Source organism: Arachis stenosperma, chromosome 6 (genome assembly GCF_014773155.1).
Source record: "Arachis stenosperma cultivar V10309 chromosome 6, arast.V10309.gnm1.PFL2, whole genome shotgun sequence".
NCBI classification, from domain to species: Eukaryota; Viridiplantae; Streptophyta; class Magnoliopsida; order Fabales; family Fabaceae; genus Arachis; species Arachis stenosperma.
In genome coordinates this window covers 7,422,317-7,437,803 of record NC_080382.1, presented here as the reverse complement: position 1 = coordinate 7,437,803, position 15,487 = coordinate 7,422,317, and the positions used below count along the sequence as shown (strand labels likewise).

Sequence of the window (15,487 nt, the reverse complement as noted above, 5' to 3'; positions counted from 1 at the left end):
CTTTCTTTTTTTTTTATTAATCGTGATTACTTCATTCATCATCATTCACCATTGTAAATCCACACGAATTAATTCTTTATTCATAAATATCAACAAAAATAATATTACAATCTAAAAACTTAATATTTTGGAAGGAGAAAAAAAATCTACGGAGCACTACTTCAAAACTTATAAAGTATAAACTAAAACGAAAGAAAATTGATTTAAAAAGTTATAATAGTATCATTATTCATGAATATCAACAAAAATAATGTCACAATCTAAACACCCAATGTTTTGGAAGGAGAAAAAAAAAATATACGGAGCACCACTTTAAAATAATTATAAACTAAAACGAAAGAAAATTGATTCAAGAAATTATAATAGCATCAGTTTATCTCCCATGCATAAGCATCTTGGCTCTCATCCCAACAATCATCATGTGTTGGCATCTCATTCTCTCCAATGAATTCACAATCGTCATCTTCATGTTCATCAACAATGGATGTGGTGACTCGAAGGTTTACATCAAATGGCCAAATTCCTACGTAGCGGTCACATTTAGACATTTTCATGATCTCCTTAGCAAATTTGCATATGGAAGGCATAATTTTATTTAACAGCTCAAGTGATAAGAACATTGAAGAAAAAGTTTCTTGCAAGTATTTAAATTTCTCTTTGTCATCATCAGTGGCAGGTTGCAAATAACTAGGAATTTTATACCAAGGAACCAAGAAGGTTTGGTTGACAGTAGTAGAAGTAAAAGAAGAGGATTCATCATCAATATATGACTTAGAGGTTGATTTCGTGACGAATTTTCTATGTTGGATTATTTGATTGGTACAACAAAAATTTATACGGAACTGATTATAAAATAAATTTCCTTCGGTTATAGGCCATAAACATGGTTTTTTAGAACATGTGAATTCTATTGAATAGGAGGTTGATTTCTTTGCCATGAAAACTTACTATTAATTAATAAACTAAGTTGAGGTGAACAAATTTGCAGGTTTAGGATCTTTTATTTTTACTCTAATATTATGGTTATATATATATATATATATATATATATATATATATATATATATATATATATAATAATAATAATAATAATAATAATTTTGTACAACAAAATCATAAGTATTTATCTTATCTTATCTTATCTTATTAGATTATTTTAAATTTGAAATCTTTTTTACTAAGTTAAATACGGAAAGATTCAGAATCTAGAATTGATTTAAAAAAAAAAATCAGGCTTTACTTTCATAGATTATGATCAAGACATCAAGTTTTGAATAAGCCCACGATCATCGTGCTTTATACCAAACAACTAGACATATGCTAACTTAGCCAAAGCCCAGAGATTTAAATTCGGATATAATGGAACTAACGCGTTTGACCATCTTTATTTCCATGTTTTACTAAACAAAGCTGATTCTACTTACCATACACTAATAATTTGCTTCGCTAGCAACGTAGGGGACCTGATCTGCTTTGCTTCAACTACGAATAAACAATATACCTCACGTCCAATTACTGAAACCCAACCAATCATAATATGAACAAAACATAACTGTGCACGAGCGTCTTCATTGATATATAATAGCGATCACGTGCTGATATATTATAATATATTGATATGTAACATGAAAAATAAGAGAGAAAAAAAGTTATTTAAAATGGCTATACAACGAAATACAGTGTAATAGAAGCAGGAAAGACAGAAATAAAAAAGAAAACCTTGATTTTGTGTGAAGAAAGCTCATGACCCCTCAACTCTCGAGCATTTGATTGGTATATATTTTAAGGCAAAAAATGAGCGCGAGATAGTGTGTGCTAAATTAACCTGGATTAAGGAGTCACGGGGCAACCGAGGGCAGTAAGAAGTTGTTGGGAGTTTTGGGCTTCACAAGATGAGCAAGAGTGACGTCTGCCTTGTTAGCGGTAGGAACTCCCTCTCGGAAGGGAATCTCAAACAGCAAAGATTGGTACAAACATACTTCATCTTCCTTGCAATAGTAAACCTGCAAAATTAATATATATTATTTCTCATCGAAGATCAATCAGATTGTCCATCACCACAGAAGTTATATGAGGTGATGGATTTATAGTTCTAGCACTAAAATACACAAACAAGCTGCCATTGCTTCTACCAATATTTCTGGAATTAACATACATGTTCTTGCTTTAAGGAGGCATACCTTGCAATTAATTCTACCCATGGAAGCCGAGTTAGATAACCTCTTAAAGCGAAGCGTTGCTGATCCTTCTGAACTAAGGAATCCGTCCAAAGGATCAATGTTTACAGCATCCGCAGGTTCGGTATCAGCACTAAATCTACTGCGTGCTTCCTGCAATGGAATTTTAGGGGCAGTTGTCAATGACATATCTAACATCTAACGCCTAATGTATGCAAATAGTTGGATTAGTGTTTGAAAGAGAGAAAAATGACGAGCACCTTTGAGAAATGATACTCATTTGGTAATGCAATATCAATATACAAGTTTCCCTCATTTGATGAAATAGGATCAATCATAATAGTCATTGTGTCGGCTGATGGTCGTCTTCTGAGGCGTTTCAAAGATCTTGATTTCGGTTTAGGAGGCTGAAATCCTTTAAGCTCTAAAGTATGAAGCAAAAATTCATCACTTATCAAATCCAGATATCGGATTAAGCTGTTATTTGTATCTGCAATAAATAATCGCCCTGAAAATGAAAACCAAAAATATTTTATACACAAGTGAGCATTTTATACCGATTCATTCTAGACAAGAGTAGGTGCACATCCCCAAATTTCATGAACAAGATATGTACTACAAGTAGCGAATATATAATGCCATAGCATGCATGATGAGATGGCAAATATGTACATTACAATTAATGACAACCATTGCCAGGAACAATAATCCAGCAATACTCTGTCACAACAACTAAATAACAGGTCAAGCTATTTCCCATAAAGTAAAAGCATTGTCTTTGTGAAAGATGAGGAAAGAAAATCTTGATTCTTCAATATCACATGAATGATCAGTAATCAGGATCAAGAGAAAGTTAGCAAAAGGCTACATTCCATCTGCTAATCCTAACCGTACTTGAATAATTCGTAATTAAGATTTGATCTCTTCATATATCTACATACACATATGAAGGGCATAATAATAAAGAGTTGGATTAATTGCACCAAAAATCACATTACCATTCCCTTCAGCAATTCCCGCTGGTTCAGATAGCTGCAAGAACAGTGATAAATGTATTAACATAGATTGCGGGCTATTATGTACGGAAGAATTCATTAATTTTTCATGATTCTGCTCATGCTTGTTTGCACGGACATCCAAATTGGGAACATGAAAAACATCTTGATATATCTTGAAAGAGTTATGAGAAGGTTTGTGTAAGTATAAGAAAACAGAACCATGCAAGTATGTGGATGCTATATATAGTTATATCATAAAACATATATGAATTAATAAGACTAGCACAGTTTATTATGATATTATCTTAGACATCATAGCTTTTACCATTTTCCCCCTTCAGAAAAAAGGCAGGAAATAAGATAACATCCTCAAAGAAATGAAGAGAAAAGAAAAACTACAGTAAACCACATAAACAGGATAGAATAAATAACCCAAAACCTGTCGCATAATTTCACTAAGGCATTACTATAACTAAATAACATCAATACCTTCGTGGACTGTGGTGACTCTAAATGTCTATGGTCATTAAACCGCTTAAAGAACAATTAAAAGAATGAGTGCATTTGATATTTTATGGTTGAATGCTGCTTTTCACAAAATTTAATTTATAGTGCTTGAACTATGATCATACAACCTATGTGCTACATAAGAGTCTACAATATAATTTAAATGATTCTGTTGTTGCCCAAAAACCAAATAGTTAGTTCCACACTTAGGATGTACATGGATGCACTGATGTGAAAGAGAAAAGGATCTAGCAGTGTATCCAGCATTACAACCATTATAAAAGAGGAAATAAATTGTAATTTGTCTGCTTACAACTCGGGGGCTATTTCATAGACAAAAGGCATAGAATATTTTACCAACCTGAGACGTCAAAGCTGTTCCATCCCTGAAACCAGCTTTTCCTGTTCCTGCAATGCTGCTAACTCTTTTACTAGTTGGATCATACTTCTTGATCTGAAATATTGAAAGAAAACAGAGAGAAAGGAAAATAGGAAATTCTGTTATTGAGTATTTCTCGAATGCCAGGCCAACCTATTATTGAACTCATGTTTTTTATGAGTTATAACATTTATGCTTCGAAACCTTCAATAGTAACTGTAACCACATAGGAAGGTTACTGTAGTTTCTGACAATTGAAAAGCTTAAAATATTGATTCCGAATACCAACATGCATTGAGCGGTCAACAAAAATAATACACCAACAGCGAGAAAAGGGTAAGTATTAAACTTCAGCAAGAACTAGGATAAAATAAGAAAATGTTGAAATATATATTAAAATGTTGCTGTTTCCTCTAAGATATAAGCATGCTAAAAACAGACAGAATTATCTACCTTGTGATTGTAGCTATCGGCAATATAAACTTCACCATCTTTTGCACATGTAACCCCCAGTGGATGTTGAAGGAGTACTTCAGAGCCTATTCCATCTTGATCACCAAACTGCAGAAGTTTGAGGCATAAAGGTAGGTTACCAGGAGAAAGGAATTCTAAAAAAGGTTAAAAGGTTAAACTTTTGTGCAGCTGTGCATAAAGATGAAGAACACACGTATCATAAAAAGCCTAAGCTCATCTACAGGAATGTTTTTTTACCTTCTAATAGGCAAATTTAATTTAAGAAGAACAACCTGGGGGACCAATTTAAGTAATGAATATTAAGGCATGTAATTGGCTTATGGAATCACATAAACTACCTTAAACAAATTATCTGGGAAGATTGGGTCACCACCAGCTATCAGACGAGATCCTCCTGTTTTCAGATCAACAACTCGGATAGAACTACTCTCACTATCAGCAACGTAGATCTCCGTTAGATCTTATCAAACAAATTCATGGAGAAGAACTGTTATTATGAATGGCATTTGATGTAAATTTAAGTTCAAGAAAATTTCTCTGCAACATCTTACCTCGAGAGAATGAAAGACCAGAAGGTTGTGCAAATGACGAACTTGTAGGACTATCTCAATCCAAAAAATAAAAATAAAAGAATTAGAAGTTGTTCAGTGCTTCTAGAAGAATGACCACCAAACAGAATTCATGAAAATAAACTGCACTAAATACTTTCAAAACCACAATCTAAGGAATCATAAATATAATACCTGTCTTGGCAAAGAGTGAAAAACTAATAATAAAGTCAACACTGACGTTAACATCAGTTAGGTATCCCTTGAAATCCTGACGATGAAAATTTCAGTGATGAGTTTTTCGCATAAAGCTTCTCACCAATATTTTCACCTCAGTTTTTAAAGGGGGATGAAACTGACCCTTCAATTGTAAATTTTGAGAAAGAAAATCTAAAATTGAGTTTACTTTGTCAATAAATTTTCAGCAAGCCATCACTCACAGCTATGTTCAAGATTTGCAACAATTATTTCTTAGAGTAACAATTTCAACTCGAAAGCTATAAAAAGTGCTCCGTGGAAAAGGGTACACTATCCCCAACATACTACACAAAAATCAAACCAAATTCTGAGGATAAATAAATTATGACATCATATAGATAGCATAGATAAACATAACACATACTCTAGTTCATTCAATCCAAACAATTGATAATGATGGAAAGATCAAATAATCACAGTCAAGATGTTGAATCCATGTTCATAGTTAAGTACAGATGCATTACTGAAGCAGTCAAAGTCAATATACAATTAGATGGAATTCAGCGAGAATATCAAATTTGAACAGTTTAATTGTGGAACATCCTAGTATAGCATCAATATATGCATAACAGCTGCAGAGTAGTATCTTATATCCTGAGCATCATGCTAGAAGTGATACCTTGATCCATTTAGATTTCTTTCATAACCATCGCCACTAAAGACTTTCGTAATTCCGTCCAATATATTGTGCTCCCAAATCTGATGTTGGCCAGCCATTGCAATATAAATTTTCTCTTCAACTGGATGAAAGCAGACATCCCAAGGGGAATTGAGAAGCTGAGAAAAGTGGGCAAAAGTGAGGAATCTAACCTTGTGGTCTGGTCCATTTTAGATTCTTTCTATCAATAAGTAAATGTCGCTCATTCTCAAAATTTATTAATTAATTTGTATTACCTGAGTGTCTCCTTTTCCTCCTCCAATATAATCAGAGCCCTTGGTCCCATTTCCAGCAAGAGTACGCACTTTCTCATTAATGAAATCAATTTCCCTTTAAAACAGATCTAACATATGTTAGACCCAACATTGAAAAATCTGTTGTTGTAATTGAAAGTAATAAATTGATCCACTACTTATGTGAACACCTAAAACTATGATTCAAAATGAGTGCTTCTCTAAAATGCATTTGTGGGATTAAAAAAAATTGTAATTTTTTTAGGTCACTAAAGTTCATGAATCTTTTGAGAATGAAACCATGTGTATATTATTAATTTCAAGATTTTGAATCAGATATGACATATAGACATATAGTTCACAAAGCAAGAGTTCCTCTACTGTTGTCTATGACTAAATTCACCATTTTAACACCAACGATTGCTGTAACATAGATCATGAAGATTACTTTCAGACTATTACTATTCTGATTCTATCACATACCTCAAAGCATGGTTTTCAGTATCTGCAACATAAACGATATTTTTCTTTGCATTATAAGCAAGGCCCTAGAAACAAGAGCAGAAAAAGTAATATATCACTATTGAGACTGAGGAAACTGTAGAGTAATCACCAATCTCAGTTCGCCATAACGATGGCACAACCACTCTAAATCTAAATAACACTTTATCTTGATTTTTATTCCCCCCCAAAAATTCCATACCTGAGGTCGGTTAAAGGTGGCATCATCAAATGAACCATCCTGCAGACCTTGCTCCCAACTGCTACCAATTTGTACAATGAAGTTCCCATCAAGGTCAGTAACCACCTGAATACATTTTGGGATTTGAGGTTTAATTTGAAGTTGAGAGAGAGAGAGAGAGAGAGAGAGAGAGAGAGAGCACCCACTATACGGTTATGGTTGCTGTCAGAAATAAAAAGCCTGTTGTTGAGGATATCAATTGCTAGCTTTCCAGGGAACTTCAATGGAGATGCTGAAAGCCGAGGATCATTATCTTTCTCCAAATTCAACGTAATTGGTGTATTATCCAACAAATTACGTTTTCCATAAAACATCAGTGCTGCCTCCACAAAATCATCAAGATCCTTTCCAAAACAGGAGCAATGCAAAACTTTTTTAAATCACCACACTGTAATAAGCTTAATAGCTATAACAAGAATGACTACAAGTATCAGTATATCTCAAAATTATATTTCATTAATTCAACATATCAATTTGAATCAGTACCTTCTTGTGACCTTCTCCAGCAAGTTGTGCTAGGAGCTTACCATTGGGGCCAACGACAGCAAATGTTGGCCATGAATTTATGCCTAACTTGCGCCAAAGATACATGTCACTATCATTCACAACCTACAAATGAGTCAAAATAGAAATTTGATAGAACAAGTTTTGTTAATCATGTGTTCAGGAGTACTAAAGCATTAAAATTAACAGTAGTGCAACAATAAAACAAAATAGCAGCAGAATAACCATGATATATCAGTTCTTCATAAGCAGAAGAGGATAAAGACCTGATAATATTTTAAAATGTTAAATATCAAGTAAAAGAATATGGACTTTGAAATACTAATTGAATTCCAATTTTTGTCGTACCGGATGAGTGATATCATAGCGTAGAACTGCATTACGAATGGCTTCAGAATCTTTCTCATTATCGAACTTCGCAGAATGAACACCCACAACAATGAACTGGATATATAAAGCATACATAAAATTATAACTTCATGTTTTCAATGTCAATAATGACTGGCCACCTTCATACAGAAGAAAACTGAACAAACAGAGAAAATTTTAAGCTCATCATGAAGTGCTTTTAAATTGGTCTAGAAAAATTTTATAAAGCAGAAACGCAAATGCAACATTTTATATCCAAAATATAGAAAAATGAAATTTAAAATAAAATTACCGGCATATCTTTGTATTTCTTCTCCAAAAACTCTAGGTCTGGTAAGACATGCATACAGTTTATACAACAATAAGTCCAGAAATCCAGGACAACAATTTTTCCTTTCAGATCCTGTCAAAAGATAGAATCACAATCCAATGAGTTATTGCAAATCTTTTATTTGGATTATAACACAAGCTGAAGAAAGGTACCCTGCGAAATTGTAGTGGAGCTGTATTCAGCCAATCAAGTTTCGATGGAAATTCTGGAACAATCTGAGTGTTTCCCCTTGAACAGTAAAAAGAAATTAACGACAAATATCAAATTAGAACTTCTCATTTACAAGCCACAGTTGCTCACTCATGGGCTAAATGCCAAAACTTCAACATTCAATCTCCACTTCTTTTTCCAAATAAGGAGATTTAAACATTATCTGTGATTAATTGGGATCATATTCTGTATATTCTAAATCAGCAGAAATTGAAAATATAGAGATCCTTATATGCTCTAACTACCTGCTCTCTAGATCAGTTATGTAATTCACAAATTGCTGGACCCTATCATCTCTTGAATCACCTGAGAGCAAAAAGCAATAACTATTCCTCTTAATTCATTTTCAGTATTGATCCAAAAAACACAAAGATTGGGGTTACCCAATAAAATGAGCCAATGCCAACATTTTGACCAAGGATTTAATTTATGCAATAAGTTCTGAGGCTGACTAGTTCTTTGACACGACCATAAAGCTTTGCACTTATGAATGAAAGGTACATTTGAAACTCATTAGAGATGAGATATTTTACCCTTATCAAACATGTTAAAGTTTTGAACTGGGTAGCCTTTTAAGATTTTATAACTATACATAGTGACATCATGCTCTAAGATGCAAAAATAGATAAACTGGTGAAAGTCTGTGACATCATCAAATATTCATTTCAAGGCATACATTACCTTCTTTCTGTTCCATGGATGGTTGGGTGACTCCAAACAACAGATTCCATATTGCTTTGGGTGAAGCATATTGCATTGCCTGTGGTATAGCGGTTAAACAGCTAGACATGATTGACTTCCATATCAATTGTATTGTATGTATACCATGTATACTGCTACTCAGTTTAATTGTACCTTCCAGTTACTAATTGTGAAAACAAGGCAAGAGATAGCAATACCAAGACTCCCGAATCTCATTATATCGCGCCGAGAACCCTGTAACCTGCTCATAAATTATTTCTGCACCCTCATGGTAATAAATCAACAAAAACTCAGGTTGCTGTACGAAAAAACGAAAATAATTTCATGGTATAAAATTACATATACAGAAAGCCGCAGTTCTTCATATAGGAGAACATCACCAATGATGCTAATTATGTTTATCATACAAACTTATTTTTGAAGAAAATATTTAGTTTTCAGAACATATGAATGGAAATAAAAACCACACAACATAAAACTATATTACCCTTCAGTTGGGAATATTCCCTTGTCACTACCACTGATAGTTTTTCTAGCTCTATCATCTTTTTCAACAGCAAGCATAGCAGAGGAAGATTGTGCAGAATCATTTGATGTTTCAGATCCCTGAACCCTCTTATCTGCAATGGCATGTCTACATAAGACCTCACACAACATAATATCTACACTCTTGAGCAGTATCCAAGAACAATTGTTAGAAAACAGCTAATCCTGAGATGTACTTTGATAAAGCAACAACTATAATATATTAAGTGATTCAACCAGTAATAAACAAAGCATCTTGCAATAAGAGATATTTCTCATACAAGGAGCACTCATTCGACGATCACAGTTCTTAAGTTATAGGACAAATGTGGTTTTACCTTTCTACAGCAAAGATGATAATAAGAAATTAAAGGGATAAAAAGTTTTACAACAAACTCCCAAGACTACATACTATATCCAACAGAGCCTCCACTGAGAATGTCATCAAGTGAAATATTTCCTATGTCATCTCGGATGAGTGATGGACCAACAGATTCCAAAGCCTCATCTGACAACGTAGTTCTAACAGCTATGCATCTGCAAACAATAATCATGACAATATATATAAATTTCACTTCTTAAATAGAATATAACCATAACAGTGATTTTGAAGTCTAGAAATTAGTTTGACTTGATAGGTTCACATCTTCATGCAGCAATTAAAAAAAAAATACATTGGTCAGTACATACCTCATTTGTGCAGTTTTAGCAGCCTGAACTCCAGCTAGTGCATCTTCTATAACTATACACTGGGAAAAGGTTTAAGCATATCAACTAATTCTATATTGATAAAACCTTTCAGTAAAGCTTAATTGATGTATACAGTCAGTACTCATGAGACTCGGTGAACTAAAATGACAGGCTACCTAGTACCTACTTAGGTATTCCAGATGCATTTCCACAGACCCTAATAATAGTTCTAGGGTTATGCTTGTCAATTGTTATCTATATATTTTCGGTATCCTAATTTACAACAATAAAACAAAGCCACCCTACAAAATCTATGAACAAACAAATATGCAGCATGAATATCTAATGACAAGCTCAATTAATCTAGTAATGTTAGTAGCAAATACCTCACTGGGAGGCACATCCAATATTTTTGATGCAGCTAAGAAAATATCAGGAGCAGGTTTCAAATTCTCAAAAGCATCTGCAGACACAATTGCATCAAACCTGAAAGAATAAATGCTGGTTTTCAATAAGGGCATCATGGATATGGAAGCACATGTTAATATTGAAGTCACGTTGATGAAGCCTAGCATGAAATCAGACGAAAATGTAGGCAGTTTGTACTTCGTTTAAATTAAACACAGAATTTGGCATATAATATCCTATGGACTTGTGTTGTATCTCAGATTATTATGGTTTGATGCTTCAGTGCATAAAAAATTGATGAAATTAAGAACAAATTTTGAAAAAGAAAAATATTCCATACTTTTGATTATTAATAACAATTAAAGGGTAATATCTCCAAAGGTATTCATCAAGTTGTTTGGAATTTTGACTTACATTGACAATGACAAACCAGCAGCAGCTAGATTAGCATCAACCTTTATGCGATCAGCACTAGATGCAACAGCCACCTTAATGCCTTTGCTTTTACACTGTTATATGTCCGTGTGTCCTTTCTTAGTTGATTGATGAATCAGCAACGCAATCAAAACATGGTGATCGTGATTTGTTTTACATACCTGAGAAATAAGTTCACTGGCACCAGGAAATCCTATTCCGGAATCTGGTTTGGCATACTGAGATAAGTACAAGACTTTAGGCAATAACAACATTAACATGTAGAGTAAAAGAAATAAAAAGCTGCATCTAGTGAGATATAAATGGTTTACCTTATCCAAATATATTTCAAAGAATCTCTTTTTTGCAGCTTCGGTATCAAATCCTTTAACTCCCTTAACAGAGGCAACACCTCCCAGAAAGTTTGCTTCTCCTTTCATGTTCAAAGAAGTCATGAATAATACAAATGATTAGAATTCAAATAACCAACTCATTTTCAACAAATGGTGTCTGGCAGATAACATCATTATATGTCTGCATGTATTCATTTCAATCTTTGTCCCTTTTTAAGGTGTAAGCAAGAAAGAACCACAACAAACCGAAATACAAAGAGTAACTTAAACCGCATTAGCACGGATGAAGATTGGTAATTCCCGTGGAGACAAAGAATATGCATTAAATTAGCTAGTCAACATCCATGCTTAGCTAATCACTACTGAGTCCCATATTCTCATCGTTAAGCACGTTTATATGATACAAATTGACTGTCCTATCAAACACAGTAGCTCGGAATGAAGTCACCAAATGATCTCAATGCAGCCAGAAACTGAATCACATACTAAGAAGTTTCAAAAAAAAATTAAAAAACAAAAAAAAAAGATGAAAAATCTAGACAGTAATCCAAATTATTATAAGCAGTTATAGCAAATTAGGAACCATTCCCAGCCTGAGAGCACATGTTCTACCGGAAAGCGGAGATTGAGCCAGAGGGTTTAAATCAACAGAAAACAGAATTAGGAAGAGTACCTGTTCCCATGAATGGGACGAAGTCATCGACGGTGACTTGGACGCCCATCTCGGCGAAGACATCAACAGCGGCTCTTCTAGAAGGTTCCTCGCTGTTGCAGAGCACACCGTCCATGTCAAACAACACCGCAGAGACCTTTCCCCACTCTCCTCCTTCAGCTCCACTAGTCGCGGCAACATCCTTCTCTTCGACCTTGACGCAAGCTTTCACAGCAAAAGTAAACCGCGGAGTCAAAAGAAGGCAGTTGGAATTCGATCGGCAACGGAGGACTCGAGAATAGAAGGAAGAAGAAGAAGGTGTGAGTGGTCTGATAGTAGAGTTGGAGAAGACGACGTTGGTTGTGGCGGTTGGTGTGCGAGATAGAGAGTAGGCAGCTGTTTCGAATAATGCCATCGCAACTGAATTCAGTTACGGCGGGAAGAGTTTGTTGGGAATGTCATGCAATAAAGAGTGGGTGATCGGATGGTGTGGTGCAGTGTTGGGAAATTGCGAGTGTCAGGTAACGGAATTTTCGCGGGTACCTTATCCACTTCCTGACCACAATATTTTGTATTTCTTTTTCTAATTTTAATTTTTATCTTTTTGGGTGGAAGTTTTGTGTCCCTGGATGCATGCTCCTGTTGCTCCATTAGCTGCGGGTCTGAAATCTAAAGTCAAGACCGGTCCACAAGGAAAGGAGCCAAATAAATGTATGAAATTATGAATCATCGATAGGAAGATGGCAAAAACAACCCATTTTTTTAGTTATTTATTTGTTCATAATGAAAAAATATATTTTAAAAAATATATATTATTAATAAAAGTATAAATTATAAATAAAATTGAAGATAAGAAAAGAAATAATTATATTAATAATTTTAATTAATACTAATTTAAATAGCATTGAATTTTTTACATTTATATAAAATAATTTTTTTAAAATCTCAATTTTGAAATAAGTTTTATTCAAAAAAATTTAAAAATAAATAAAAAATACTAGACTAAAAATAGAATAATTAGCCATAAGAATTAGTATATTAAAATATAAATCTTTAAAAATTAGAGAAAATATTAAAAAAATTAAAAAATTATAAAAAAAACTCAACTCGTAAAAAATTATTAAATTTACAAAATAAAAACATCAAAAGAATAATAAATAAAAACAAAAAATAATATTATAACATTTATAAAAAATAATAAAATAAAATAATCTTCTAATAAAATTTGTGTTAAAAATTTAAATTTTAAACAAATTAAAAAATTGGTATTTCGAATGTTGGTGATCTATCAAGCTTATAGCAACTCCTAATACCGATGAGTTACTTGATTGGAAGAGTTATCTGTCGGCTTGAATTGAATATCATGTGTGGAAACAACTACAAAAAATGCTTCATATTTAAATCAAAAGCGAGTCTTAATAATATGATAAGAAAAAGTAAAAAATAAGTAAAAAACAGATAATCCTCCTGTGTGTTATTTTAGTTGTTTATATAGAGTGAGAGTCCATTGTGGTATTTTTGAATTACGCTGAGATCCTCAGTGAGTTCCGTGCATATCGCTATGTAAATTATTTTTATTGAGTTATAATTGTTATTTAACTTGAAACTTATTATGTGTCCAAGCCTATCGTTTCTATTGTCTGAGGTATGATGTACATATGAATTGTCTGTGTGTCAACGGCTTTCCCTCTGTTCTAATTGTTTTTTGTTTGGTTTTTGTGATTTTGCCTGGATCTTTTGTTATCTTTTTAGTAGCTTTCATGTTAGTTGTTTCGGCTACCTCCTCTTCGTAGCCTTCTTATGTTTCTTCTATATCTAAACTTGTTTTCCTTTCTTGCTTATTTTCCATTTGTATTGCTAGGCCCTACTCCATCCTTTCTAAGCCTTCTTTGTCTTTGAATAATTATCCAAGACACAAAATTGTCCTCTTGAATCATGATTTGTTTGCAAAGATCTTTTGCTATTGCTGTAGCTTCCTTTCTTCTTTCTGTTTTTCCAGCACCTTTTTGAGTGTCCTTTAATTTTCTTCATTTCAAGTTGTATCTTCTCTGGTGCCTTCATCTTTGTTGGTAGTTTTTAGCTTTTCTTTTTATATTAGGCAGTGTTTTTGTTCGTGATTAATTCTTCCACACAAATTTAGTGAATACCATCATATTTATAACACCTTATCACAAAAAACTTTACATTATAATTGTAAATTAGAAGTAGTAAAATATTACGACTCCTAAAGACAAATACATACTTAATACTTGGAGGATAATAATATAACTAGGAGCTTGTGAAGAAAAGATAAACAAAAACGATAAACATTGTCAAATACAAAACGTTAAAAATAAGAAGCGTCGAATACAAGAGTTATATATATATATATATATATATATATATTCCGGAATAGAATACATAAAAGTCACTAGTTTCAACCCACAAAAAAAAGGCCGGCTAGAATATTACAAACCAAAAAATATACAAAATACGATTTTGTTTCTCCAAAATAAAAACCTCTAAAAGGAATATACAATAATATTTTCAAAAGTAAAAAAATGCTAAACACAAAATAAGTATCATCAAAAGTCTTCTTTACTTTACCAAAAGAATCTTGCACACTCAATGAAGTGCGTCACGCCCTATATCTGAAAAACTAAAATTCTACAACGGGGAGAATTCATAGGTTTTTAGTAGAATAATAGTTTTAAATAAAGACTATATAAAGAGAGATGAACCCATTAGGCAATCATAACCTGTAGATTCAAAAAAGTTCCAGCCTAGGATTTAAACTAATCCAAATAAGGTTAATTTACTAAGTCTCGACTCTATCAATTTTCTCCAGCTTCAATCATTTCAATATATCATCATTTTTATCCTCGATGCTATATTTTCTCAGTACAATATTCAGTTCAATATCCAATTCAGTAGTAATTATTTTAAATACAAAGCAAAATGCAAGAACCACAATTAAAGCACAATTAAGCAAGTAATACATCTAACAATTAAGCAGGATACACAATTAAGCAAATCAAAGACAATTAAGCACACCCATACAATAGCAAACAAATGCACATAATGCATGCATGTTCTACTGGCCATTAGCTCACATGTCGGTTATTATGCCAAACTTGACACAAAATCTAGCTAGCAACACCCGAATCGGTGTCTCCGTACGCATCCCAAGAGGAATTAAATTATGGTACCATTATCTCAACGGATAGTGTCGTCTCACATTTTCTTGGAAGTATAAACCGTGCCAAAAATAACGGAGAATGTCGTCTCACCTTGCAATCTGAGAGAATGTGGGCAGGATAAAACTACCATTCCCACATCACACCGCAACCATGATCAAGTGGGATGGAACCACTGT

General features: G+C 33.3%; 1 protein-coding gene across 2 annotated transcripts; it reads right to left on the bottom strand.

Moving 5' to 3' along the window:
• Positions 1-256: 256 nt before the first annotated feature.
• LOC130935336 (protein SUPPRESSOR OF QUENCHING 1, chloroplastic) lies at positions 257-12,664 on the bottom strand. Of its 2 annotated transcripts, XR_009067851.1 has the most exons (30): positions 12,154-12,664; positions 11,460-11,560; positions 11,310-11,366; positions 11,128-11,222; positions 10,692-10,791; positions 10,306-10,364; positions 10,028-10,152; positions 9,578-9,710; positions 9,244-9,331; positions 9,070-9,148; positions 8,634-8,694; positions 8,331-8,406; positions 8,140-8,250; positions 7,827-7,922; positions 7,461-7,583; positions 7,121-7,318; positions 6,936-7,040; positions 6,716-6,780; positions 6,236-6,329; positions 5,961-6,118; positions 5,087-5,136; positions 4,874-4,995; positions 4,515-4,622; positions 4,044-4,136; positions 3,176-3,209; positions 2,438-2,685; positions 2,181-2,330; positions 1,826-2,003; positions 1,425-1,515; positions 257-523 (listed from the first exon to the last, which is right to left on the bottom strand). XR_009067851.1 is itself a non-coding variant. In XM_057865037.1 (28 exons), exons 1-28 carry the CDS (start codon positions 12,545-12,547, stop codon positions 1,839-1,841), a joined length of 3,288 nt encoding a protein of 1,095 aa, XP_057721020.1. In that variant the 5' UTR covers positions 12,548-12,663; the 3' UTR covers positions 1,572-1,838. The 2 variants fall into 2 exon arrangements, 1 of the variants encoding a protein (XP_057721020.1); XM_057865037.1 differs by lacking the exons at positions 257-523; positions 1,425-1,515 and having other exon boundaries at positions 1,572-2,003; positions 12,154-12,663.
• Positions 12,665-15,487: the final 2,823 nt, after the last annotated feature.